Genomic DNA, 26,831 nt, shown 5'->3' with positions numbered 1-26,831 from the left:
AGCGCAATCCTTTACCTGGGAGTAAGCTTGGTTGCTGGCAATGGGGCTTGCTTCTGAGTAAACCCTCCTAATGTCGTGATTCACCTTTTGGAAGAGTTGCACGGTTGCTTCAAAGCAAAGCCACCGACTACCACCAAGCTTACTCCTGAGTAATGCACGCCTCGGAGCCAACCGTTTTTTCTAAGCAAAAACCTCAGTATTCAGGTTAAATTACTCTGTTGGCACTTTGCGATAAATAAGTGGGTTTTGGGTTGCAATTTGGGCACTCGGTCTCGAAAAGGTTTGCCATCACTGTTTTAGGCCTTTTCTTTCCAACTTCACAAGTTCACGTATACTTCTGTGGACTACATAGCTTCTGTAAATGCACAGAATTTCAGCCATTGAGTGCAGGCCGCCCCCATTCATTTCAACAGAACCATATTTGGGCAATTGTCTTGGTAGATTGAGTTAGCCACAATCCAACATTTATATGTATGTGGAAGAAGGGTCTCAATGAACTGTTAAAGTTGTCTTTGATGTTCGTATGGCTTGACTAACGCTGCCAAAAAGACAAGCCTCTTTTCAATTTCAGATGTTCTTGCCTCTTCAGCCGTACAAGTACGTAAGCAAAAAATCTGACTCGTACATCTATTTTTGCATCTTCTGCTGTTAGTAATTTCTGATATTGACCAATTCCAGCATGTTTTCATGTTATTGAAGGTTTTATAGCTGAACAGTATATGTTTTTGGCAAAAAGCGAGGCAGAAAATCCTACCATTCATTGAATGATTGTTGATATTCTGGATGCTGTGTCTTCTTGTCTGTCTGTAAGATTTGGACTGCCAGTAGTTCTGAATGTAATCGTTGGGGCAGAAGATTAATATTAGGTATCTTGCTGTGTTTTGACATGTTAAAACTTTAATAAGTAATTTGATTGCTAAACTGGCTGTAAAATTCAATGGGAGCCTTGTTTCCTTTTAATCAGTTTTAAGTCTGTCCTTGACATAATTTCTTATTTTAAAAAGATTCAAGAGGAGAGTATTTAATTTTTAAATGTAATCTTGAGCAAGAAGTGTGGTACAGAGAGAATATTTTAAAGTGTCACATATTTAGTGGCATGAAATATACAAACTACAGAATTGTTTTCTGTGTATGGCATTATTTCTCATTGTGGAATGATTTATGTGCATGTTTTTGTTCACATGATGTTCGTTAAGGAACATTGTAATGTGTCTTGAATACCTGGTACTTTGGACACTTAACAATGAAAAATTGCTTCATGATGTATAGTAAATTTCTGGAATTTTATGGCTGTTAAATGTAGTGGTTGTGTTTAACAAATTCATAGAATGTAGTGATTTAACTGGGGGGGGGGGGGTTGTTATGGAAATTCCAGACCATAATGTTTGAAGTGGCTGGTCTGTGGGATAAGGTGGTGACTTGCTGCTTAGAGGAACAGCTAAAGACCAATTCTTGTTTTTGTTGTTATATCATATATAATGTTTTGTATCACATTTTCTTCAACAACCTCAGAAGAGCATTTTAGCTTCACAGCTGTATGAAATTTGCTGTGTTTGACTCTTGGCCCAGTTGAAATTTTTCTTGTTGCTGTAAAATATATGGTTCTAAGGCCTTTACTGTTACAGTGACAATTGTTGGAGTGACTTTTTTGTAGCTTGATTTATCTGATTCTTGTTGGTTCTTGTCTGTTCTTTATCTACAGATTGAGAACGACACCTTAGGCAGAGTGAGGCCACATTCGCCTGGTTTAGAAACTCCTGCACTGTTTCTTTTAAAAGCCCCTAGGCTGTGTTTTTTTTTAAAAAAGATGGTTCTGCAAATCAGGCCCCTTATCTAGTAATCAAGTAGGAGAGAACGATTACTAATACTCCATCATGGTATGTTTGGCCACTAGAGTTTCTTGGCTGGAGTATTGTAAAGCGTCCAGCCCAGACTTATGTGATTGGAAATATGCACAGAGAGATTGTTGTTGTGAAGGCACATCTGGTACTCTCTGCCACTGTATAATAATGAGCAAATCAGACTACTTTATTTAAATATTTCTTTATCCTGCTTCTTTTCCACACTGGGGACTCAAAAGTCAAAAATAAAATACACAAACAAGACAAAAATATACAACCCACCAAGCCCTCTGTTCAAACTTAAACGGGATGATCCACAAGAATTTTCTAGACTTGGGACTGCTGACAAGGCTTATGAATGTTCTCAGGCTACAAGCTTAGAGTCAAAGGCCCTTTGGCTTTAGCCTCTTCTGTCCAAGCTCTGCAAAAACGTCAGGGACAGATGCTCAGCCCAGGTCTTACTCATCCCTATACCAGCAGTGGTATACTACCCACAAAACTCTGCTTGGGGTGTGCACTGGGCCCAGCCCCCGCTACCAAATTCCTCCCACCCCCACTGCTGAACTCCCTAAACTGCTGCTTCTTCACACACCCCCAACCTTTTCCAACGTCTGTCAGAAGCTTCCCTGGCTTTAACCCCATCCTCAGTGTGTTGTTGGCCAGCGCTGCTTGGAGGAGGAAAAGATTTGTTGGGGGTTTTCTTGTGGGGGCAATGGCACAGTGAGGGAGTTCAGCAGCGGGGGAAGGTCAGCCAAGGGCTGGGGAGGGGGCCCAAAATGCACTCCCATGTGACCCAGGCGAATGGCACCTGGATCATTTACCCCCTCTGCCCCCCTTAGTTCCGCCTATGGTTCCCAGTTCCTTCCCTCATGCCAAACTCACTTTAAGGGCCAAGCTACATAATAGTATATCCCCAGGTCTACTATGGAAACATGGGGCCGTTTTCAAGCATTTAAAAAAACTTTAAAAATCATTGTGGGAGTCCAATCCTGCTGGAGACAGCGGGATGCGGGATGAGGACCCCTTGTGTCCCTTCTGCCCCCTCCCTGGGTCCGCCTTGCTCTTTTCTCAGGAGCCAAACAGTCTCTTGCATGACATGGTCCCCACAGCAGTCTTAAAAACAAAGGCTTTGAAATGGTGTAGCATCTGTGTGGTGGACCTGGGACAACAATCCCCCTAAGCCCGTGGTGGCGAACCTTTGGCACTCCAGATGTTATGAACTACAATTCCCATCAGCCCCTGCCAGCATGGCCAATTAGCCATGCTGGCAGGGGCTGATGGGAATTGTAGTCCATAACATCTGGAGTGCCAAAGGTTCGCCACCACTGCCCTAAGCATTCCCTGGAACTGTGCAACAGTCCAAAAAGCACTGCGTGGAACTGAGCTTCCCGGGAGAGCTCCTCTGCCAGGCGGTCCCTTGACCTGAGGACAGGATATTGTGTGATTTGGCTGTGCAGTAATATGAATTTCTGTAAAATTGTCTGTTGCCTTTTCTGCCTTTGTGTCTTTACATGAGAACTTAATGATATGTGCTAGTGCACACATGGGGGCAAACACACCCTAATCCCCAGTTAACATAGGTCTGCTTTTCAGGTATGTTCACCGGAAACATATCCATCAACATTGCATGGCTGTGAAGAGATGTTCGGACTAATCAGTCGGTCTGCTTCGTGGTTGGTGCTGTTAGCAGCACCAGAACATAAGCTAGTTAAGGAACTGGAGTATTCAGTGTTCTGTTTCATGTTATACAGTGTTTGTTGACCACTGTTGGAGTCATGATATTGGGCTCTGCTGATATTACTCTGACCAGATGACATTACTATTACAGCAACCAGTTCCACCAAGCTGGAAGACCTGAGCTATTTGGATGGACAGAGGAATACTCCCTTAAGAACCTCAATTCGTTTGCCATGGCACAACACAGCTGGGGGAAGAGTTCAGCAAGAAATCAAAGGTATTAATATAATTGCATTTTCTCAGAATGTCTGTAGCCCATTAAAACCTAGTGGAAGGTGTGCCAAATAGGAAGAAGTGGGACAAAATCGAAATCCATACAGTATGGGATAGAATAAATATGAATCAGGAGGTCAATGTTCAGGATCCATTATGGAGCTTGTTAGGGATTTTAAGTTTCAAAGCATGTATAAGCGGGATATTAATTTTCTGGGAAACTGAACAGTTTGTAATCCTTTCCCCCTCATGCTGTTTCCCTGCTTTAAATCTCCCTTCTCCCACACACACAAACACCTTCCCTGTTCCAAACTGCTATTAGTTGCATGGGGAGGCAATAATTGAGAAAAAGAGAAATGTGAGGTCTTGATTTTCAAGTCAGATTTTTCAAATAAGCATGTTCCAGCCTCACTGATTCCGGACCAGAATGGCCCAGGCTAGCCGTCTCATCAGATCATCAATAGGGTTCGCCCTGGTTAGTGCTTACAACGGAGAACTCACTCCACCACATGAGTGATGGTCTCTATCCTGGTGAACTGGGTTTGTTTCCCCACTCCTGCACATGAAGCTTTCTGGATTACCTTGGGCTAGTCACAGTTCTCTCAGAACTCTCTCAGTCCTACCTACCCCATAAGGTGTCTGTTGTGGGGAGGAGAGAGGAAGGTGATTGTCAGCCGCTTTGAAACTCCTTAACAGTAGAGAAAAGCAGGGAATAAAAACCAACTCTTCTTCACTAGGGAAGTCCAGAGTCATTACACAGAGGCAGACAATGGCAAGGCATCTTCGGTTGTCTCTTGCCTTAGAAACCATATGAGATTGCCATGAATTGGCTTTGACTTGATGGCACTTCACATAGAAGAAGAAGAGTTTGGATTTATATCCCCCCTTTCTCTCCTGAAGGAGACTCAAAGGGGTTTATAATCTCCTTTCCCTTCCCCGCTCACAACAAACACCCTGTGAGGTAGGTGGGGTGGAGAGAGCTCCGAGAAGCTGTGACTAGCCCAAGGTCACCCAGCTGGCATGTGTGGGAGTGCACAGGCTAATCTGAATTCCCCAGATAAGCCTCCACAGCTCAGGTGGCAGAGCAGGGAATCAAACCCCGTTCCTCCAGATTATAATGCACCTGCTCTTAACCACTACGCCACTGCTGCTCCTACACAGACTCACTGGCTCAAATCTATCTCAGCATTTACCTCCTCCAGCATGTATGAAATCTACAGCTCCTTTTCAACAGCTGGGTTTATAACTTACTATCACATGTATAGATCCCTTGTCAAGACATCCAAGAAGGAGCCAGCCCTATTACTTGTATAATAGTTTCGATTTCTCTGACTGTCTAGCCATAAGAACAAGAAAATTCAACCATGCTGGCTCAGATCAAAGCTCTACCTAGCCTAGCACCCTGTTTCTCACCAGTATCTCTAGGAAATCTACAGCAGTACAAGAAGGCAGCAAGCTTTTCTCACCATTGTCCTCTTGCCAACAACTGGTGTACAAATACATCTGTACGTGGGATATAGGGAATCATTTCATGCTGTAACATAGTATTTTGTATCTTACTTTGCTCATCAGATGAAATGTTGGTTGCCCTCCCGATCCCTGTTCCATAGGAAGGGCAGTTCTTTTCACCTGGATGAAACATGTCTCTATGCAACCGAAGTGCATACAAAATAGGTCAGGGAAAGGGAGATGGAGTGTTAAAACCATACGCAGATCAGAAATGAAAACTACTACATCCAATACAGTGTTGTGCAGAATTATTTTAATTAATAGATCAACTGAGAAGAATGAAATATTAAAATATGTCATTTCAGTGCCTTTTCAAAGGCTGATCCAAAGCTTATCCAAGGAGAAATGTCTAATATTCTGTGTGATTCTCTGCTCTATTGTTTCAAATGCAAGAATTACAGGGAAAGCCAGTTTGCAAATTATCACTGGCCATATGTGATGTCCATAAAAATGTCACAAGAAATTTGGGGCAATGAGAAGGCATACTGGTGGCATTATGCTACTAAAGAGCAAGGGCCACTGCTTTACCCAGTGGTTCTGGAGCCAGCCAATCTTCATAAATCTACAATGAAGGACTACTTTTCATATACTAACAGAGTATCGACTGCTTTCCATGGTTATTTCTCATGCCAGACCCATAAAAGTGGACTTGAACTTGGCATATAAAAAGGGGGACCATCCTGGTTCCTTACTATATGGTCTCAGTTAAGCCATACCACAATGAGAGTCTTATAATATATTAACTGGACTAAAGATGGGTCAGTTGTACGCAGGCAGCCTTTATTTATAGATCCTCCAGACTACAGTCTACTTGACTAAGGGACAATGGTGTCACTGGTATGAAGAAATAAGATCCAGTTGTTTACTTTCTCATTTTGTAGACTATGGAAAGTTGTTAGTTCTACATATGTTTGTTTATTAAGATATGTATACTCTACAGTTCATCTTGGGTTCAAGGTGGTTTACATTGGGGCAGAGAAAAGTTAAATAAGTGACTTTGAAAGGATGGATACTGTACTTAGTGATTCTGCTCTTTCCCAATATGGTTGGAAGGTAAAGTGCACTGTAGTTATTGTCTTACTTTGTTGTTTTCCTCCTCAGGTTTTTGAAAGTGGAATCCTTAACAGGACTTCCTGTCTCTTCACAGAAATGTCTTCACTGAAAATGTGTTATATATTGAGCCCCCTTAGAACCTGCTGACTTGATTATCGCAGATAATCAGTCACTTAAAAATATAAGCATGGTGATCTGAAAAACAATGTAGTTGTGTTTTGCATATTTAATGTTTATAGGCCAGCCTGACAGAATTAGCTGTGCCTATTCTGCTCTGACAGTTTTGGTGCATGGCTGGATTGACAGTGTGTGTTCAAAACAGGTTGTTTGCAGCTCCTAAAACTGTTCTTTAAAGATGAATGCTTGTGCGTTAAATCAATACTTTTTTTTTAAAGGACAACATACGTTTTTCTCACCAGTACTTTCCCTTCTCTCTTCTCAGCACGATTTGCCCCCTATAAGCCTCAAGACATTTTGCTAAAGCCACTATTGTTTGAAGTGCCAAGCATAACAATGGACTCTGTGTTTGTCGGAAGAGACTGGTTATTTCAAGTTATAGAGGAAAAGTTGAAGAATACAGAGCAGGCAGAGACCAGGGGAGCTGCCATCATTGGGAACGTGGGATTTGGGAAGACGGCTGTTATCTCAAAACTTGTGGCACTCAGCTGCCACGGAAGTCGCATGAGGCAAATTGCTTCCACCAGCCCAAGTTCTTCTCCGAAAAGTACGTTTCAGATTGATTCTTTCACGGACTCGGAAGAAGGGTTCAAAATGTTACATTATCATAAACCCATTTTAGAATATTTTTGCTACATGAATTGGAGTTTTATTGGAAGAAAAAATTCTGTTACCTGGTACAGTGTAGGCCGTACCTCTTCTTTCCTTCCATCCTTTCTTTGTTAGTGTGTGGAAATTATCCACACACTATTTGGTATGGATCACCTTTTAATCTACACCTACCCTGTTTCCCCGAATATAAGACATCCCCAGAAAATAAGAAATAGTAGAGGTTTTGCTGAAGTGCAAAATATAAGGCATCCCCCAAAAGTAAGACCTAGCAAAGTTTTTGTTTGGAAGCATGCCCGACGAACAGAACACAGAAAAATAAGACATCCCCTGAAAATAAGACATAGCGCATCTTTGGGAGCAAAAATTAATATAAGACACTGTCTTATTTTCGGGGAAACACGGTATGTACAATGCATCACCTTTTAATGCACACCTATGTAAAATACAGCATATTTTTAACCTCTTCCCTTTGAAGGGTTTTTTTGGGGTATAGTGCTGCCTGAATGATTTCTCAACTATGTATCAAAAACTCCCATCTTTTGTACCAAAGTTTAGTTGCAATGGCTGCAGGGTAACCATTACATACCTCTTTTTATGATTTCTGTTCTTTCTTATTTGTTAGCAAAATTGCCATTAAAAGCTGTTCTTCTGATAGGAAGATGAGAAGATCTCTTGTGTGTTTGTTCCTTTTATGTGCATGGTCGAATCCCCACTACCGTCTTAGCCAGGTTTCAGAAAACAAACTAACCAGGTTTGAGGTTGTTTGTGTTCTGAAATCTGGCTAAGACGGTAGTGGGGATTTGACCCATGTGTTGTCCTGCTTTCCCTCACCAAGTGACTATGTTTGGAGTTCTTGTTTTAAACGATTTTCGTACTGGTTAAAATCTGGATGAAAATGTTTTAGAATCTGCAGAACTGTAGGTCAAGAAGCTAAACTTGTCTTCCTGAAATCTACTCTGAAGAAAATGTTAAAAGTCTACAAAGTTGCATTTGGTGGCCTGTGGGTGAAGGGAGCTAGAGAATATTTTCCTCAGCGATTCAGTGCAGCAGAGAGAGGGGAAGTCCCCAAGTGAACCCCAGAATCTATTCTGACTGTATCTGCTCCCATTGTTTTTCTACCCATGTATGTGGTATTCATTTTAGAATTTTGACTTGTGGCATCAGGTGTTTGGACTAGGTATGGCATCAGTGTTGTGGACTAGGTATGCAGGCTGTGTGTGGTGGGGGAAGAGGCAGGAACTGATGAGTGAAGGGAAGCTGGAATTTCAGAGAAGGGAGTTTCATTTGTAACTGTAGCCAAAGATGCCTCCGGCTGAAGAAGGATTGAAAAACCATGAGATAAAATATGAGGAATACTGAATGAAGTACTATGGAAATTAATTTGTGGAGAGAACAGCAGTCTCTTACCAGCTGTGTAGCTCATTGATAATCCCACAAATTAACACCTTCATTATGTTTCCTTTGGATATGTGGACAATTCTTCTGTAGTTCAAATGCTGCCTAGTTTTGCAGTGATTTCAGCGCTAGACACAAAATATGCCTTCATTTTCTCCTTACTTCCATATATGCACACTCAGATGTCCATTGAGCTGAGATTTCTGATTGTACTCCAAATTGCTTTCTTTTGTTCCTTAGGGACCATAAAAATTCCAAGCGCAAAATTATAGCATTTCTTAATGTGAGGCTTTGGGCAGATATTCTTTCGCATGACTTAAGGTATATAGAACAAGCATATTTTGAAATTAAGGTTTTAGAATTGGTGAGAAGGAGTAGATTGGTTTATGTCTTCACATCAGCCAAACAGTTGTGAGTTGCTTGTTCCACAGAAATGTATTCAGTGTTTTTGTTACTGTAGTTTTCCGCAATGAAAGGCTCACTTGAATTACTGTTGGGAGGGAGGATTTATATGCCTTTTATTACAAAGGAACTTGAATGTTTTTCTTCTGTTTTGATTTGAATTTTTGCTTTCATGGCATCCCTGAATTAGTGTACTAGATAAACATCATCTTCAAAGTACAGTTTGAGTATGTGCAACTCTGGGAATGAACTCATAACTGGTAACACATGAGGGCAATCTAAGGAGTTCAAACAATGTTTAGCTGTCCCTAGAAGACTAAACATTTCCAACATTACATATATTTCTAATTTACTCCACAAAATGATTATTGGTGGTTGTAACTCAAATGTTTGCCTATTTTTCGCCCTCACAGCCAGTGACCCCTGTCAGGAGATTCCTCTCAGCCAGTTATCCCCTTCTGCCTCCAGTGGGATCGGCACAGTCAAAACCTTGAACTGCCCCTCTGCTCAGGAAAATCAGAACCAAACAATTGATTCAGTTAGACGGCTTGCTTCAAAGGTAACAGAAAATATTTATTATTTTCTTCAACGTTATGCCCCCCCCCCAAAAAAAAAAAAAAAAAACCCTGATCCAAACCAAAAATTTGTAGTTATTTCTGTGAGAATTCAGGTTACATGTGGTCAGGGGTATGTAACATTGGATTTTTTTTTCCACTTTCAATAAAGCAGCAATTTACTTTACTCCTATACACTGGCAATGAGCAGACCTTGAATAACCTTCTAGAGGCTTCTGGATAATCTATTCCCTTTCTTTTTCTTTCCCTTTTCTGGCTGTAGCAGGCAAAGCCACAGTCTTGTTTAAGAATCATGGGAATATTCTTTTTCTATCTGACTTCGGCAGATGGCGATCGCTAATTCCAGTGGAACTTACAGCTAGTTTATTCAGTGTAGCTTCCTGCAATGCGTTTAATAAGACAGTGTGGAGGATAAAATATTTGATTTAGGCAGCTTATAGCATTTCCGTCACTGATGTATCTAACAGTTATATAAACTGGAATTATCAGCAAATTGCAGTGGGAGCATTTGAATGCATTTATTTCTGGAAGAAGGATTGTGAAGGGAGAAAAGCTTTGCAACGTGTCGTAAACAGGAGAGGATTTGGTCTGGTATTGAAATATTACATTAAAGGGAAGAAAATTCCCTCCTGAAAATACTCAGAACACTCATTATGTAAGAGTTGCCCCGATGTCGACATCATCAAAGCAATTGTTATATTTAGAATGTGCTAAGACAGGTCTGTTTGATAATTTAAAGACTTACACTGACAGAAAGCTTTGCCCTGTGTGGTGAAACTAGTGCAGTCGTCATACATGTATCCCTGGTACCACGGAATTGGAAAAGATCTTTGAGTTGTTCTAACTCTGCTCCTTGCTTCCATGCAGCATTTTTTGCTGGCATAGCAATTGTTTCATGGACTTACCCATGGATGTATTTGCATTTCCAAACTGGTCAATGCCTTTTCCATAATGTGCTATTTGACAGTAAGAAATATATTTGGGAAAGGGGGGGAATATGCCTTGCAAAGATAAGGAATCTCCATGAAACTAGGAAGGCCATTATGGGCTATTCCACCTTTCACTTTTTCTCCTGATTTCTGAAGCAAATGTATTCTTCCCATGCATGCGAGCTTTGTCTTGGGTTTAATCTTACCTCTGTGTCGGTGCTAATATGGTGGTAACTGTTAGTCTGAGACTGAAGAATGAAATAACGTTCACAGACTTTGTTAGTGAGGATCTTGAATACCATTAACCTTGGGTAGCACTGGTATACATGTAATAGTAAAACATTTAGTAAAAAGTATAATAGTAAAGCTAGAAATCATCCTCTTTCTTTAAAAAAAATTAAATATTCTTCCCCCCCTACCCCTCCCTCCCTCCTTCCCTCTAAGATCTCTAAGATTCTGATTCTACATGGGCCAAAAACAGCGGTGTGAAAACAGTGTAAATCCTTTTACACCATTTTAAACCATTTTACACCATTTTCACCCCGCTGTTTTTGACCCATGCGGAGGATGTGTATTTGTAAAAACCATGAATTTCCAAAGAATTTGAGCACACTTTTTCTTCTGTTTGGCCACGTTTATCTTGTGGCATTTGTAGGGTAGGTAATGTTGATGTTGGGAGAAAAGAAGGTATGGTATAGCCCGATGTCATCAGATCTCAGACGCTGAAATGCAATGGCAAGCCGCCTTTGCTTCTCACTTGCCTTGAAAGCCCCTTGCTGGAGTTGCCAGAAGTCATTTGTGATTTGACAGTACTTTACACACAGAGAAAGATGATGAATGTAAGAACCTCTTGAAAAGGCCACTGCGAAGAATGACTATCCTAAGACATGCCATAGCTAGATTTACTTTAGTATTCTGCTTTATACATTTATTTAATAATAACTTAATGAAAAAGTTTTGTATCTGTATGTAACATGCTATACTATATGCAAATATGTCTTGTTTTTGAAAAAAAAGACAAGCTACTGCACTTTAAATTAGAAGTTAAAGATCACTCTAGAGAACATACCAAACTTTATTCATTTACTCAAAATGCCCACCTTTTTCCTGAACATCTCGAGTGGGAAACAGCAATATAAAAACAATTTGATATAATTATCATTAAAACAGTAGGTACATACTATTAAAAACCAACCTTAAACCAGCTTATGCCCTAAAAACACGTATATTACAATATTCAGACCTGTTGCGCTATTGTATATGATTGTATAAGAAAAGTCCTCCATTTTTTGTTCATGGAGTGTATAATTTGTGTATCCAAATGCTTAATGATTAAGATTGATTTATATGTTGGGGAAAAAAAGAGCTAGAGTGGTATAGTGGTTATGTATTGGACTGGGACCTGGGAAACCCAGGTTTGAATCCCCACTCTGCCCTGGAAACTTGCTAAGTGACCCTAGGCCAGTCACAAACTCTCAGCTTTGCCCTGGGCAAGTATTTGGATGGGAGACCTCCAAAGAATACCAGGGTCACGACACATAGGCAGGCAACGGCAAACCACCTCTGAATGTCTCTTGCCTTGAAAACCTTATGGGGTCGCCACAAGTCAGCTGTGTCTTGACTGCAAAAAAAAATTGGAAAAAGACTGCCGTGATCTGCTTTAAAAATGCATGCTTGCATTCACCCTTTCCAAACTGTTGTTTTGTGGTGCAATTTAGATGACAGTCGAAACACACGTTTAGCATTGAGTGTTACCAAGTAACTTACTGAAACCGTTCACCACAAACTACAAATGATACTTTTTCTTCCCTTCAAAGGTTGTTGCCTATCACTACTGCCAAGCTGACAATACATATACATGCCTTGTCCCAGAATTTGTGCATAGTATTGCAGCTTTATTATGCCGGTCGCATCAGCTAACAGCATACAGAGATCTTCTGATAAGGGAACCACACCTGCAGAGCATGCTTAGCCTCAGGTCCTGTGTTCAAGATCCAGCAGCTGCGTTCAGAAGAGGAGTGCTGGAACCACTAATTAATCTTAGAAAAGGTAGATAAAACGTCCATTTCTCAAATAAGTCCAAATGTATCCCATAACGCTCTGAAATGCGTCAGGCATTTCAAGTTTACTGATTCCAACTGGGTTGTGTTCAATGTTGTGCTGAACGTGTTTATCAAAACTCACCAAGAAAACATTTCAAACTATTGATCATTCAGCTGTGTTTTGTGTGGTGAGAGTACATGTAGAAAGGTAAATTGATTTGTAAGCCTTCAATCAATAACGAACTTCTACATTTATACCAAAACATTTTTAGGTTATAATCTTTCACACATGTACTGATGTGCTTATAAGCAATCTGTAGTGCACGTCACATGATTTATTAATTATTCAGGAAGTTCTGAGAGTCTGTAAGAAACACATCTGACCGTGACATGTCTCTGAAGATGCAATCATAGATGTGGGTGAAACATTAGGAGCTAAAACCATCAGACCGTGGCCACACAGCCTGGAAAATCCACAACAGCCAATTGATTCCTGCTGTAGAAAACCTTCAGCAACACATTCTGAGAGTCCATTTACAAAATGCAACCTTAACAGAAGTTGTAATGGTAAACAATTCAGTAACATCATGTAGCATTTCTCGATAGTGCTGGCTTTAGTAATGTAACAGCTGATTTGGATTTTATGAACTACAATTGCTGTCCACATTATCTCAGAAGTAAGTGGATAGGAGTAAACATTTCTCTGCAAAGAGGGATTGGAAGTCCAGGCTACGACTACACCACTGCAAAGTAGAGAGGACGATTATGTGCTGCAGAAAAGCATGTTCCCCTCTGATTCCTGATTTGGATGCTTTTGTTTCAGTTGGGGTACCTAAAAGCATGTTTTGTGCCTGATCACTACCATTAGAAAAAGCAGCTGGAAGTCTCAGGGAAAGCAACAATTAAGGAAGCAACTCTACCTGTTTGCTTATTCTATAAATATGATTACAAATTATAATCTGTTCCCACTTGCAGTGCTGACCTGCAAGGTGATTGCAGACTGGTTTGCCAGATCAGATGAAAGAGAAAATAAATAATTACTAATCATGATGAGGAAGAGGGAGAGCGTCTATAAACCTGGTCATTCATATACAATAAAAGTGTGATTTATGATGTGTCTGAACTAAGCTACTGTATTTTTTAAAAATAGTTTGTGTATAACTGCTGTTCAGAAATGCAAAATGCCCATATCTGTAAGAAATTCAAATCCATATCTCAGTTGCAAATATTTGGAATCGATGTATCAAGCTAGAATGCCATAATGTAGTTCCTACCTAGCATATTAAATGGTTATTTGCACTGGGTCTTCTTGACACAGATTCGTTGGAAAATGGAGACATACTATAAATTTTTGTGGGAAGGTATGAAATGACAAACACAAGGAGATAGAACCTGCCCTGTGTTGTTTTTACATCAGTAACAAAACATTCTATTGGCAATGTAGTAAAATAAAATTGCCTAAATGGGGTGGTAGTGGTATATGGAAAGGTACACCTCTTAATTACTTTTTTTTTACTTGATTGCCTTTCAGAACAGAAAATTCCACAAGAGGAATGCATCATTTTGGTAGATGGCTTAAACGAGGCTGAATTCCACAAGCCCGATTATGGGGATACAGTTTCTTCATTCATTGCAAATATTATTTCTAAATTTCCTCCCTGGTTAAAACTAATTGTAACTGTGCGAACAAACTTTCAGGTAATGCTTTTAAAAAACATGTTGCTTACAGTTGTTTACATTTGAGGTAAAAGGAGTCTCGAAGTAAACAAGACAAGCATTAATTATAACTAGAAATGATAATCGAGTGGTTTAAACAGTTGCTGCTATGTACCATACATTGGGGGGTGGGGTGGGGAGGCGTCTTTGTCATTCATCAGTTATTCTCAACAGAGCCCATGTGCAAATGTTTATACTTTGTGTTTGCTGTTGTTTCAGTAATGCTTGCATTTGGATATTTGGGTACTCAAATCCAAATGCATAGCTTGCCAAGCACTTCTGTACCACCCCCACCCCCCAATACTCCAATTACTTCTTCCTAACATCCAAATTTGGAATTTAATATGTATGGATATGTACTGAAAATAGGTGCTGAAATATAAAATAATGGTTCAATAGCACAGGTTTTGATGGCAACAATGTGGGGTGCCTTTTGATAGGGAAAAGGGCCATGACTCATTGACAGGGTGTCTGCTTTGTATGTAGAATTCCTGTGTTCAATCTGTGGCATCGCCAGCTGGTGATGTGAAAGATCTCTGTGCCTTCAGGAGCTGGCACCCCTGCCATTCTGAGGATATATGATTGGCCATTCGCTACTTTATTGGGGGCAGGCTATGGCTCAGTAGAAGAGCCTCTGCTTTGCGTGTACAAGGTCCCAGGCTCAGACCCTGGCATCTCCAGTTACAAAGGACCAGGCAGTAAGTTATGTGAAAAACCTCTGCCTGAGACACCAGAGAGCCACTGCCAGTCTGATTAAGCAGTACTAATGTTGATGGACTGATGGGTTAATTCACTATAAGGCAGCTTCATGTGTGTTCATATGTTATAACCTAAAGCAGGATCTCCAACCTTGTTGAACTTGAGATCACTTTTAGAATTTTGAGACTAGGTATTGGGCGACATTCTCTGTCAGCCATGCAGACACCATATTGGTGCCAAGCAGATTGGGCGACCACTCTGCACGGGGAGCTCTTGCAGCCGGTTCCGTGCAGAGGTTAGAGATAATATTGGAACTGTTAGAGATAATATGGAACTGTTAGAGATAATATTGGAAGTGGGGCACAACAACAGAACAGCTGCCATGGGAAGTGGAACCAATCACAAAATGACTAAGAAACAGGCTTCATTGTATTGCCCAAATTTGGGAGATTCCACAAAACAAAAGAAGAGTCCACTCCCATTATGATGGAGGCAGCCATTTCCATGTGAGCTGTTCACAGCAGATACAGAAATGATACCTTTGGGGCTCTTTCCACCCTGATGACGTAGAGGAAAGCCAGGTCTGGGTGCCTTGGGGAAGAAGCAAGTGGCCACCAAGAAATACTTGGTCAGGTACCATAGTCCCCTCTATGGGCACATTGTTGGGAATCACTGATGTAGAAAAGACTTCTATAAATGTGCATCTCTGATAATGGAACTCCTTTTGCCAGGTTGGTCCTTGCATTTCTGGCTGCCCTCAGAAGCCTTCCTATCCATCAGCAGTGCTAATGAGCTCTTTGTCTTACCCATATCAGGTCATGAAACTGAGACTGAAGGGATTTTGGGCAGTGTTTCATTTTGTTCGGCACTACCCAGCTTTGTAGTGAACCGCACTACCCAGCTTTGAGGGAACCACAGAAAGACCAGTGAGCAAAACTCTCAGCCACAATAAACCAAAAGCAGTCCATGTATACTCTTTAAGACTGCAGGTGATGGTTTCATAAAGTTAGATATCCTGCATATTAGAACTAAATGTCAAGAGTGAGACGTTTTGACCTAGTTCTCTTCCCAGCAGGCAAGGTTAGAAAATAGAGGGGTCTTTTTTCCCATGAGGAAGCATTCAGTCATGCAGTGTTCCCACCTGCAATCTGAAATGGTACAGTCCAGGTCTGCTACCACATCTGTGTGATTTTGACCAAATAGATATTTGCTGGCTCATTGAATTCACTTCGGTACTGGGGTTTCATCTTACTCCAGCATTATCTGCCACAATAGCTTGCTTTTCGTTTTAACACATTCTCTATCTCTAACAAGTTTAAATGAAATCTGTATCCCTATGAACTGCATACTGTACTAAAGCATTTGTGTTTTTTTCTCTCTTGTTCATTTGTTACAGGAGTTAATTTGCTCACAACCTTTCTTCATGATCTCCCTAGATGATTTCCCTGACAACAAAGAAATACAAGCTGATTTGAATGCCTATATTCAGTACAGGATCGGTGCTAGCCAGGACATTGTAAACAACATATCTCTGAATGGAAAAGCGGATACAGCTATCATTGGGAAAGTGAGCAACCACTTGATCATGCGGAGCATGGGGTCTTACCTCTACTTAAAACTGACGCTAGATCTTTTTCAGAAGGGTCACCTAGTCATCAAAAGTGCCAGCTACAAGGTAGTCCCAGTCTCCCTCTCAGAGCTTTATTTACTTCAGTGCAACATGAAATTTATGACTAACTCATCATTTGAAAGAGCCCTACCAGTGCTCAATGTAGCTCTGGCATCCCTTCATCCATTGACAGATGACCAGATTTTCCAAGCTATTAACGCTGGCCAGATACACGGTGAACAGGAGTGGGAAGAATTCCATCAAAGAATGGAGACCCTTTCAAGTTTCCTGATTAAAAGGCGGGACAAGACACGGATGTTTTGCCATCCTTCGTTCCGGGAATGGCTCGTATGGAGAGCAGATGGTGAAAGTACTGACTTCTTGTGTGAGCCAAGGTAAACCGCTTTGTTCGTTAGTTTGTTTACAAGAGTTCTACGCTGCCTCTGCAGGGTCATGCTTGACGTGACGTGCAGTTAAAATAATATAGTATCAATGTAAAAATAATAAAAATAACCCATCAAACAAGCCAAAAACAGAATTAAAAAGTCCATAAAATGGACTTTAGGAGCCTCATGATACGGAGTGGTAAACTGAAGTATCTCTGTCAGAGGTCTGTTTACTACCTAAGTTTGATCATGAAGGAAGCTGGGTTCAGGTACCTGGCTCAAGGTTGACTCAGCCTTCCATCATTCCAAAGTCGGTACAACGAGTACCCATCTTGCTGGGGGTAAAGGGTAGATGACTGGGAGAGGCAGTGGCAAACCACCCGGCAAACATGGTCTGCCTAGTGAATGTCGTGATGTGACTTCACTCCATAGGTCAGAAATGTTCTGGGATTTTCACAGGTCCTTTATCTTTAAAAAGGACATTATGCCAGGAGACAGCCATAAAACTGCTGGAAAAATGAAACCTTCAATTAAAAGTATGAGTAAAAAGGATATGCTTTGGCCTGGTGTCAAGGGAGCCTTGACGGAAAGAATGCTAAAGGGCAAGGTGCCACCACAGAGAATATCCTGTGGTCCTTCAAGTACTCTGGCCCTCAGCCTTAAAGATAAAAATCAGCATTTTGAATTGTGTTCAGAAACAGAGGGATAGCCATTGTTGATCTTTCCATGGTAGCTTCCCTGTATACAGTGGTACAAATTGTTTCTGCAGGTTTTTAATTTCATTACCGTGTTTCCCCGAAAATAAGACAGGGTCTTATATTGATTTTTGCTCCGAAAGATGTTAGGACTTATTTTCAGGGGATGTCTTATTTTTTCCCATAATTTTGCACCCCCCACATGACCACATCAGCTGCGTCGGGGAATCTGTAACTAGGGCTTATTTTTGGAGTAGGGCTTCTATTTCAAGCATCCTCCCAAAATCCAAAAAAATCATGCTAGGGCTTATTGTCGGGGTAGGTCTTATTTTTGGGGAAACAGGGTAAATAAGACAGGAGTTTGTGACAACAGTAAAAATATGAAAGAAAACCATTGGTCTGTTGTAGAGCCAGGTTGCTTTTCTTCCTTTGCATTTCGAGCACACATTGTACACTAAAAAAAATCAGAGATGAGGATATATATCTGTAAAGCAAACTTGTATGTAGGCATGAAGCTATTTATGTAGATGCTATGAAGCTTCATTCTTACAAATGACCTCGGTTACTGGAATCTCCTTCAATTCTTATTTAGTCTGATATGACAATAAATCCTTCTTAAGCTTACAGAGATTACAGCCACTGTTAGTGATCGGATAAATGTAGTTGGTGGATCCCTTAGGAAAGTCTTCATTCTTGAATTGCAGATTGCTTGTTCAGCTGTAACTTGCCTGTGTGATTCTGTTCCATTAATCGTTTGTGAATCCAGTAAATAGAATTTCTAATGGAATCTCTAATTGATGCGTACACTGACATCCATACAATTTGAAGACTGTTCAGATATTCACCCTTCTGGGTCTGCTTACAGTTTTGACCTTTTCAAAAAATCTGAGCCAGTTCAAAAATTAATTAAAGGAGGAGTGTGCATTGACTACTTGAAGGTTCTTGTATTTCTTACAGCTATTCTCCTGGGTAAAAAACACAGGAGATGATTCTAAAAGCTACTGCTCTAGGTATTCCTTAATGCTTTGTGGGAACTCTTGCACTCGGGAACCTTGTGGGTGGGAGATACCGGTTAGAGACCATGTGACTGATGTGATGTTCCTGATGTGTCTTTGGAGCGTATTGTTTTTAAATAGCAATTCCCCCATAGCTGTTTCAAAGCAATTTTGGATGTGGTTTAGGTAGAAAACCAGTGTGGTGTAGTGGTCAAAGGGTTAATTAGAATCAGGAGACCCAAGGCCAGATCCCCTCTCTGCTGTGAAACCTCTCTGGGTAACATTGGGTCAGACACGCTTTTTCAGCCTAGCCTACCTCAGAGTTGTTTTGAGAACCAAATGTAGAGTGAAGAACTATGTGAAAGCTCTTTGATTAGCCTAGCAGGGGTCTGCAACCTGTGGCTCTCCGGATGTTCATGAACATTTGGCCATGCTGGCAGGGGCTGATGGGAATTGTAGTCCACGAACATCTGGAGAGCCACAGGTTGCAGACCCTTGGCCTAATGTAACTCTTGGTAACATGGCTTGTAGGGTGCAACACCAACTGAGCATTGTTCCTATGCAGCCGCTTTAACAATAGTTGTGCTGAATGGATTGGTTCCACCTCCTTAAAATTGCACCCAACAATCATGTTTACTATTCATAATTCTTGGAGCACTCGTTGATGTACAGTGTGCTCTACAGTCTTATTATGTCATTTGCATTTTAATTTAGATTTTAAAACATTGCACATTTTTGAATCTGCTTTAACTTATGACGTAAGAAACATTTCTGTGATTATGATAAAATGCTTTCATTCGTGTTAGCAACAAAACTGGAAATATTTTTTTGCAAATACTGAGAACTTCATTATTATCTATCTACTGTTTTGAGAGTAAAGTAAGATGCTGGCTGTGGTTTAACAAAATCTTACAGTTCTCCCTTGCAGTTCTTCATCTTCATCTCTCTTTAATCAGATTCAAATATGCTGTGTGGTAGCCCTAACAGGCCATGTCAGACACTAGTTTACGCTACCCGTAACTTGATCTCATCCAGAAAACCACAAGTACAGTTAGACTCATGGGACAAATTTTGGCCAATTTTTGCCTTCCTGCAGCCTAGTGGCTTGTTCAGAAATGCTATCTGTGGGTTGGAGAATTATTAATAATGGTATGAGATGTGGCATGTTATGTAGTGGGAAGAAGGGACTGATTGAAATCTCCTGCTTACACAAGGTGGGAGGGTTGGATCCAATACAGACTTGTGTTTCCAAATCACAGCCTACCACTAGCAAGCTTGTAGGGTTTTCAAGGCAAGAGATGAATAGAGGTGGTTTGCCATTGTTTGCCTCTGCGAAGCGATCCTGGCCTTCTGTAAGGAATTCCATAGAAGTAGAAATAAAAGGCTCTTTGGTGTAAAAGACCGTTTATTCAGACATCTTAGAAAGCTCAAGTACACGCAGTGGCAGGAATAAGATCTCCCGCCAGAAACACAGGTTATAACTCTGTCCATCCCCATCCCCCTCCCGGATTCCCATGGGAACGGAGGTCTCATCTCCCTCGCAGAGATAAGGTCTCCGCCGGAGAAGTTGGCCCTTCGCCCGGGCTGTGGAATGTACTCAAGGCCAGGCGGCTGCCCTTCTCATCAACACCGTTGAATCCTTTACACTCTGCCTCCCTTAAAGAAGACCCCTCCCCCCCAGGTTTGTGCGGAAAGGCGCGGTGGAAAGCAGAAATAAGGGCGGGGGGCGTCAATATTTTCGGAATAAACCCATTGATTATACCCAGAGGAATATCCCACCCAAGAGACTAAATATTGCAAGCGTTTGCGATTAAAGCGAGAGTCCAGGATGGCGTCAATTTCGTAATGCTTGTGGCCATCAATAATAGTCGGTGGGGGTCTCTCCGGCGGGTCGTGCCAGGCATCGGAAACGGGAGCCTCCTTGAGTAAACTGGAATGGAAGACAGGATGAATGTTACTAAGAGAGTTAGGCAAATCCAATCGGGCAGTGACATCATTAATCACTTTAGTAATCTGAAAAGGTCCCATGAATCTTTTGCCTAGTTTGGAAAATTTATGCACGTCTCTGAGATTTTTGGTAGACAAATACACCCAAGCGCCCACACGCAGAGGGAAATCGGAGCGGTGCTTATCCGCTTGCAGCTTTTGGGAGTCCTTAGCCTGTTGTAAGGCAGTCTGGACCGATTTCCACCCCTCGGCTAGGGATGAAATCCACTGTTGAAACTCTGGAGGATCCAATGCTTCCGCGGGTAGTTGCGGCAACGGTGGGAAGGAGCGACCAGACACAATTTCAAAGGGGTTTTTTTTTTGTACTGCTATGAACCGCATTGTTATAGGCATTACTCCGAAAGCGGAATGAGCTTCGCACCAATTGTCTTGGTCGTAGTTGGTGTAACAGCGTAAATACTGCTCTAGGGATCTCTTCGTACTGTCCGACTCACCGTCACTTTGAGCGTGGTAGAGGCGGCAACGCCGGCGCGGCCCCTAACAACCCTAGAAAAGCTTTCCAGAACTTTGAAATGAATTGAGGGCAGCGGTCGGAGACCACCTTAACGGGCGGAGTGTAGGCGGTAAATATGCTGGAATGAACAGGCGAGCCAATTTAGGAGCCGGAGGGGATGGGAAGCACATGGAATGAAATGGGCTTGTTTAGAAAATAAGTCCACCACCACCCACAAGACCGTGTTGCCATGACTTTCTGGCAAATCTGTAATAAAATCCATGGAGATGACTTCCCAGGGGCGGGAGGCCACCGGGAGAGGTTTCAACAGACCATGGGGCTTTCCTCGAACAGTCTTGGCTTCTGCACAAACAGAGCAACCTTTAATATCGTCTCAATGTCCTGCGCATCGCGCGCCACCAAAATTGACGGCGGGCCAAATGCAGAGTTTTTAGAAAACCAAAATGTCCAGCCGAGCGGGCATCGTGGCAGGCCTCGAGAACCTGCTTGCGGAGGGAGGGAGGCACATACCAACAATCCCCGCCGCCAAACGCCATTCTCCAAAGCGCAACTGGGAATTAAGCCTTCCTCCGCCCGGAGGCTCGCGTCGCCCCGCCTCCTCAAGTTCCCGTGAGGAAAGGAGAGACCAGGCTGGGAATGGGCGGAGAAGGAGGTGGATGTCTGAGATCGGGTGACAGCCAGCCCCAATTGGGAGGGGGAGAGAACAGTGCGTGGAATGTCCCGTAAGCCGGCTCCACCCTCCTCGGGTAAGCTGAGAGCGCATCAGCCAGTTTATTGGTTTTTCCGGGGAAAAAATGGACCGTGGAAAGAGAAACGAGAAAAAAAATCGCCCAACGAAGTTGTTTTGCGGACATCTTGAGGGGTGGAGAGAGGCTGCCAAGTTCTTGTGATCCGACCAAACTTGAAAGGGGTGTTTAGCCTCTCCAGCCAGTGGCGCCAAGTGGAGAGGGCTACTTTAATGGCCGCAGTCTCTTTATCCCACACAGTCCAGTTGAGTTCAGCACCGGAGAATTTCTTTGATAAATAAGCACACGGAACCAGCCTATCATCTTTATTTCTCTGCAACAGGGCTGCCCCAAGCGCTTTGTCCGAGGCATCCACGTGAACCACAAACGGGAGATCTGGGTCAGGGTGCTTTAGGATAGGTTCGGTGGTAAAAGCAGACTTTAAGAGCTGAAAGGCTGTTTGACACTCTTCAGACCAGGAAAGGGGGGGCCCCGGGCTTGGCGGACAGTGGATCTTTACCCTTAGTGCGTAAGAGGTCTGTGAGAGGGAGAGTCAGTTCAGCGAATTGGGGTATAAAGTCACGATAGAAATTAGCAAAACCTAGAAAAGATTGGAGTTCTTTTCGGTTGGTGGGGGGCCGGCCATTGGAGGACCGCATCAATCTTAGCAGGATCCATTTGTAGGCCCTCGGGCGAGATTCGGTAACCCAAATAGTCAATAGAGGTTTGGTGGAAACAGCACTTGGAAAGTTTGGCAAAGAGGGAGTTGTTGAGCAAGCGTTTCCAATACTTCGAACCAATGCTTCATGCTCTTCCATGGTTTGTGAATAAATTAAAGCGTCATCTAAGTATACCACTACCCCTTGTACAATAAATCATGGAGAACTTCGTTGATAAGGGCCATAAAAGCCCGGGGGGCCCCACTTAACCCGAATGGCATTATTAAGTATTCAAACTGTCCAAACTTTGTGTTAAATGCAGTCAAGTGTTCATAGCCTTCAGCAATTCTGACCCTGTAGTAAGCTTCTCTCAAGTCCAACTTAGTAAAGATGCGTCCTTTGCCCAATGCGTCTAACAGGTCCTTGATCAAAGGCAAAGGGTATTTATTGGACAGGGAGACTGCATTGAGACCTCGGTAATCTGTGCAGAGCCGTAAGGACCCATCTTTCTTTTTTACAAACAAAACAGGAGCAGCATGTGTGTGTTTGGTAGCCCGCCGGTATGAACCCGCGGCGAGGTTCTTGTCTAAGAAGGCACGCAGTTCCTTCTCCTCATTGGGACTCATATCGGTAGATTCTACCCTTGGGCAGTTAAGCTGGCTGTATTACGATTTTGCAGTCAGTGTCTCTATGGGGCGGCAACTGATCGCATTCTTGCTCCTGAAATACCCTGGCTAGATCTCGGTACGCCGGTGGGATGCCGGTGGAATCGGGAGCAATCGCTGATGAAGCCAGGGGGGTGTGTGTGTCAGGAGAAGTCGAGTTTTTCCCCCAATTCATGTGTTCCCCGCAGGGAGGGTCAGTGAATTCCAAGATCCTTTCTTTCCAAAGGAATTTTGGTTCATGTAACAACAACCATGGCATGCCCAGAACTATGGAGTGTTTGGCCACTGGCGCCAGAATAAAACTAATTTTCTCCCAATGGTCGGCGCAGCGGAGGAGAACCGGTTGCGTTTTGAACTGGGCCGGTCCTTCGCTCCCGAGAGGACTGCCGTCCATTTGGGTGAAGGGTATGGGCTTAGCCAGGGGGATTTGGTCTAGACCTAGCTCCTCCGCCACCTGGGGCCGCATTAAACAATGGGAGCAGCCAGAATCCACAAGGGCTGAGGCTATAATGCGAGTATGCTCAGCAGGGTTGGCCAGAAACGCTTGGATTGTAATGGGAGCGCTGCCTTCACTCACCGCGTCTGGAACCCATGTCCATTGGGGCTGAAGAAAGGCAAACTGCTGCGTCCCCCTCCTCCGGGTCGCCTTCGATGACCGCCTTAGATGAGCCCGTTGGGGGCGGTCCAGATTTGCGCGGTGGCTTGGCAGATGGGGTGCGTGCGGCCGGAGTGGTTGGCTTCTGTTTTTTCGGGCAGTTGGCGGCTAGGTGACCGGGACCTCCGCAGTAAAGACACAATCCCAGCCGACGACGGCGCTCGGAGGTGGTCTCGGTAGGGGCGGCTGGGCTTGGCTTGGTGGACGCAGTGGCCGGCTTCGGGCGTGGGCGGCCTCGGCACGGCGTACTCAAAGCGAGATGCCACTTGGGATCCCAATGTAATCCAATCAGCAATAGTGCGGGGACCCGAATTAAAAACACTGTTTTCCGCAGCTGGCTGTCGACAGCATCTGAGCAGGATTCGCATTCCCTGCGCCCAGGCCACTCTGGAGAGTCGAGCAGCCGCCGCGGACGCAAATTCACGGGCAAATTCTGCAAACGAGCGGTTGCCTTGCTGAATAGTTTTGATGGTGCGGATAGCTTCATTTTCCGCACCTGGATCTTGGAAGCGAGCCCTCAAGGCTTGGAGGAATGCGGGCACCGTGCGAGAATCTTCATCTTGCAGGTTCAAAAGAGTCACAAACCAGTCGGCTGCTGCCCCATCCAGGACTGAGCCGATGTCCCGTATTTTTTTCGCGCTCAGACCGGTATAAATCATCATAGTCCTCCATGTGGGCATCGAGTTGCAAGATGAAGTAGGGAAGTTTGGAAGCGGTCCCATCGAAACGGGCAGGTATTGGAGGTCTGTAGTAACCCCTTTCCACGGCCCTTTGCGCCCTCGTGAGGGGCGGCGGTTGCGCAGGTTGAGCGGGCTGAGGCAGCGGTTGCGCAGGGGGGGCCGGAATCGGTGGAGGTATCAGCGCCGGTGCCGCTGGTGTTCCGGTGGGAGCCGGTCCTTGGAAGGTGGCTGGATTCCAGCAGCTAAGCCCCTCGGGCTCCGTCTGTACCCGTGACAGCGTAAACTCCAACTTGGGTTGCCCTGGTCTGCTGCTTTCTCAGTTCCCTCTCCAAGGCAGCCAGCTCCCTCTCCTTTGGCGAGTCAATGCATCCTGGTGCGCATGCAAAGCTGCTTTCTCTGCGTTCCAATTTAGCCAGTTCGTCCCGTTGAACAGCTGCAGTAAGTTCACTTTGAGTGCGCAAGGCCTGAACACTCTCACGTTGACGCTGTAAGTTCAGTTTGGAGTGTTCCAGGACTTTATCATGGACTGATAGATTCTGGGCATATTGCCGTTGGAGCCGCATCCTTAGCACGGTCCAATTCGAGTTGGACTTCTTTGCGCTGCTGCTCCCGGTCTCTCTGCAGGTTTTCACGCTCTTGCTGCAGCTGTTCCGTTCCTCTTCCCATAGTTGGCGTTCTCGGGCCCATGCTTCTTGGGCATCTCGCAGTCGGCCCACTTCCTCATCCAGCTCTCTTTCGATGGGAGAGGAAACAGATCCGGCTGGGAGGGCAGGCTTTCTCGGACTCCTCGTAGTCTGGACGGGAGGCATCGTGCGCACCGGTGGCTCCACGGGCATCTCAGATGCAGCCGCTGGTCCGTCGGATCAGGGGTCCGATCGGAAGACGGTACGGATACCCCTCCCAATCCCTGGTATAGTCCCAGTGTCACCGGTGGTCTTCGGACGGGCCCCAGTGCTGTGCCACGGTGGTTCTTTGGGAGCATCACCAAAATACGAGTCCAGGAATCGTTCAATGGACTCCTGGGTTGCAGCATGAAAGGTGGTCAGGCCCGTCTCCTCCGTGACAGGTTGCATCTGAGGTTTGTAATCCATACGAAAACGGGTAGATATCCGATCCACAGGCGCTCGATCCATAGACAGCGCCCCAAACGACTCATGTAAGTCCCCATGGTCGTCTTCACGTCCCTCGTTCCAGCGAAGTAAAGGAAGACTCGTGCTGATACGAGGACGGGAAAGAGTCACCAGCAAGACCCGTTCTCCCGCCGGTTCCTCCAGATCCAGAAGGGACAGGTCGGAGCCCTCTTTGGGGGCTACCGCACCTTCCCCAGAAACATCCAACCTCTCCATGCCAAGGCACCAGAGGTCCACTGTACTAGGAATATAGATGATTTAGGATTCCTGCCACAATGTAAGGAATTCCATAGAAGTAGAAATAAAAGGCTCTTTGGTGTAAAAGACCGTTTATTCAGACATCTTAGAAAGCTCAAGTACACGCAGTGGCAGGAATAAGATCTCCCGCCAGAAACACAGGTTATAACTCTGTCCATCCCCATCCCCCTCCCGGATTCCCATGGGAAAAGAGGTCTCATCTCCCTCGCAGAGATAAGGTCTCCGCCGGAGAAGTTGGCCCTTCGCCCGGGCTGTGGAATGTACTCAAGGCCAGGCGGCTGCCCTTCTCATCAACACCGTTGAATCCTTTACACCTTCCTTGGTGGTCTCCCCTCTATGAACTAACCAGGGCTGACCCTACCTAGTTTCCTACTTTGGGTCATCCAGGCCAGGACAGTGTTTCTTGAGGCAAGCCAGTAAGATTTGTAGACATTTAGCTGGAAGCGTCTTCTGTCATCCTAACCCAAACACTTCTTTAAAAATTAGATATTGGGTGGGTGGGGGTCAAGAAAGGAGAATTACAACAATTCTTGTTTTCAGAGGACAAATGAGAGGCCAGAACATTGATTAGTACCCTATTTATAATGTTCCCTGTTCTGTAACTCTGTTTCCGCCATTAGGAATGGACACGCTCTCCTGGCGTTCATGTTCTCGCGGCAGGAAGGAAAGCTTAACCGTCAGCAAACGATGGAACTTGGGCATCACATTCTGAAAGCTCATATTTTCAAGGTAGAACTCTACATTTTATTTTGTTTTCAGGGGTTTTTTGTACGCTTATTTGGAAATAAGCCTGTCTGAGGCAAGAGGCATCCACTTTTCTGAAGAGCCGGGGCAGCTAGAAGCCATCCCTGGAAAAGGAACCAGGAGTTTGAAAGAAAAAGCCTGTGTGGCCACATATGGGGTGACTAGAACAGAGCTGGTTGGGCTGGGGTGTGCTTCCCACTATGCAGGAATATGCCTTTGGTCAAGCTAGGGTGCTTAAGAGACTTTGCTGGGTTCGGGTCTGTTGTATG

General features: G+C 43.9%; 1 protein-coding gene across 3 annotated transcripts in view; it reads left to right on the top strand.

Annotated features, from left to right (window-relative positions):
- TANC1 (tetratricopeptide repeat, ankyrin repeat and coiled-coil containing 1) overlaps positions 1 to 26,831 on the top strand; it is a 178,331-nt gene that overhangs the window by 120,643 nt on the left and 30,857 nt on the right. For all 3 annotated transcript variants that reach the window (XM_048483589.1, XM_048483590.1, XM_048483591.1), the window contains 7 exons: positions 3,670 to 3,795; positions 6,796 to 7,077; positions 9,353 to 9,498; positions 12,261 to 12,492; positions 14,017 to 14,183; positions 16,297 to 16,904; positions 26,439 to 26,547. In XM_048483589.1, coding sequence (XP_048339546.1) covers positions 3,670 to 3,795; positions 6,796 to 7,077; positions 9,353 to 9,498; positions 12,261 to 12,492; positions 14,017 to 14,183; positions 16,297 to 16,904; positions 26,439 to 26,547 — 1,670 coding nt within the window. The remainder of the gene's footprint in view (positions 1 to 3,669; positions 3,796 to 6,795; positions 7,078 to 9,352; positions 9,499 to 12,260; positions 12,493 to 14,016; positions 14,184 to 16,296; positions 16,905 to 26,438; positions 26,548 to 26,831) is intronic.

The sequence above is a fragment of the Sphaerodactylus townsendi genome, linkage group LG02 (assembly GCF_021028975.2).
Source record: "Sphaerodactylus townsendi isolate TG3544 linkage group LG02, MPM_Stown_v2.3, whole genome shotgun sequence".
NCBI classification, from domain to species: Eukaryota; Metazoa; Chordata; class Lepidosauria; order Squamata; family Sphaerodactylidae; genus Sphaerodactylus; species Sphaerodactylus townsendi.
This window is presented reverse-complemented; position numbering and strand designations above follow the sequence as displayed.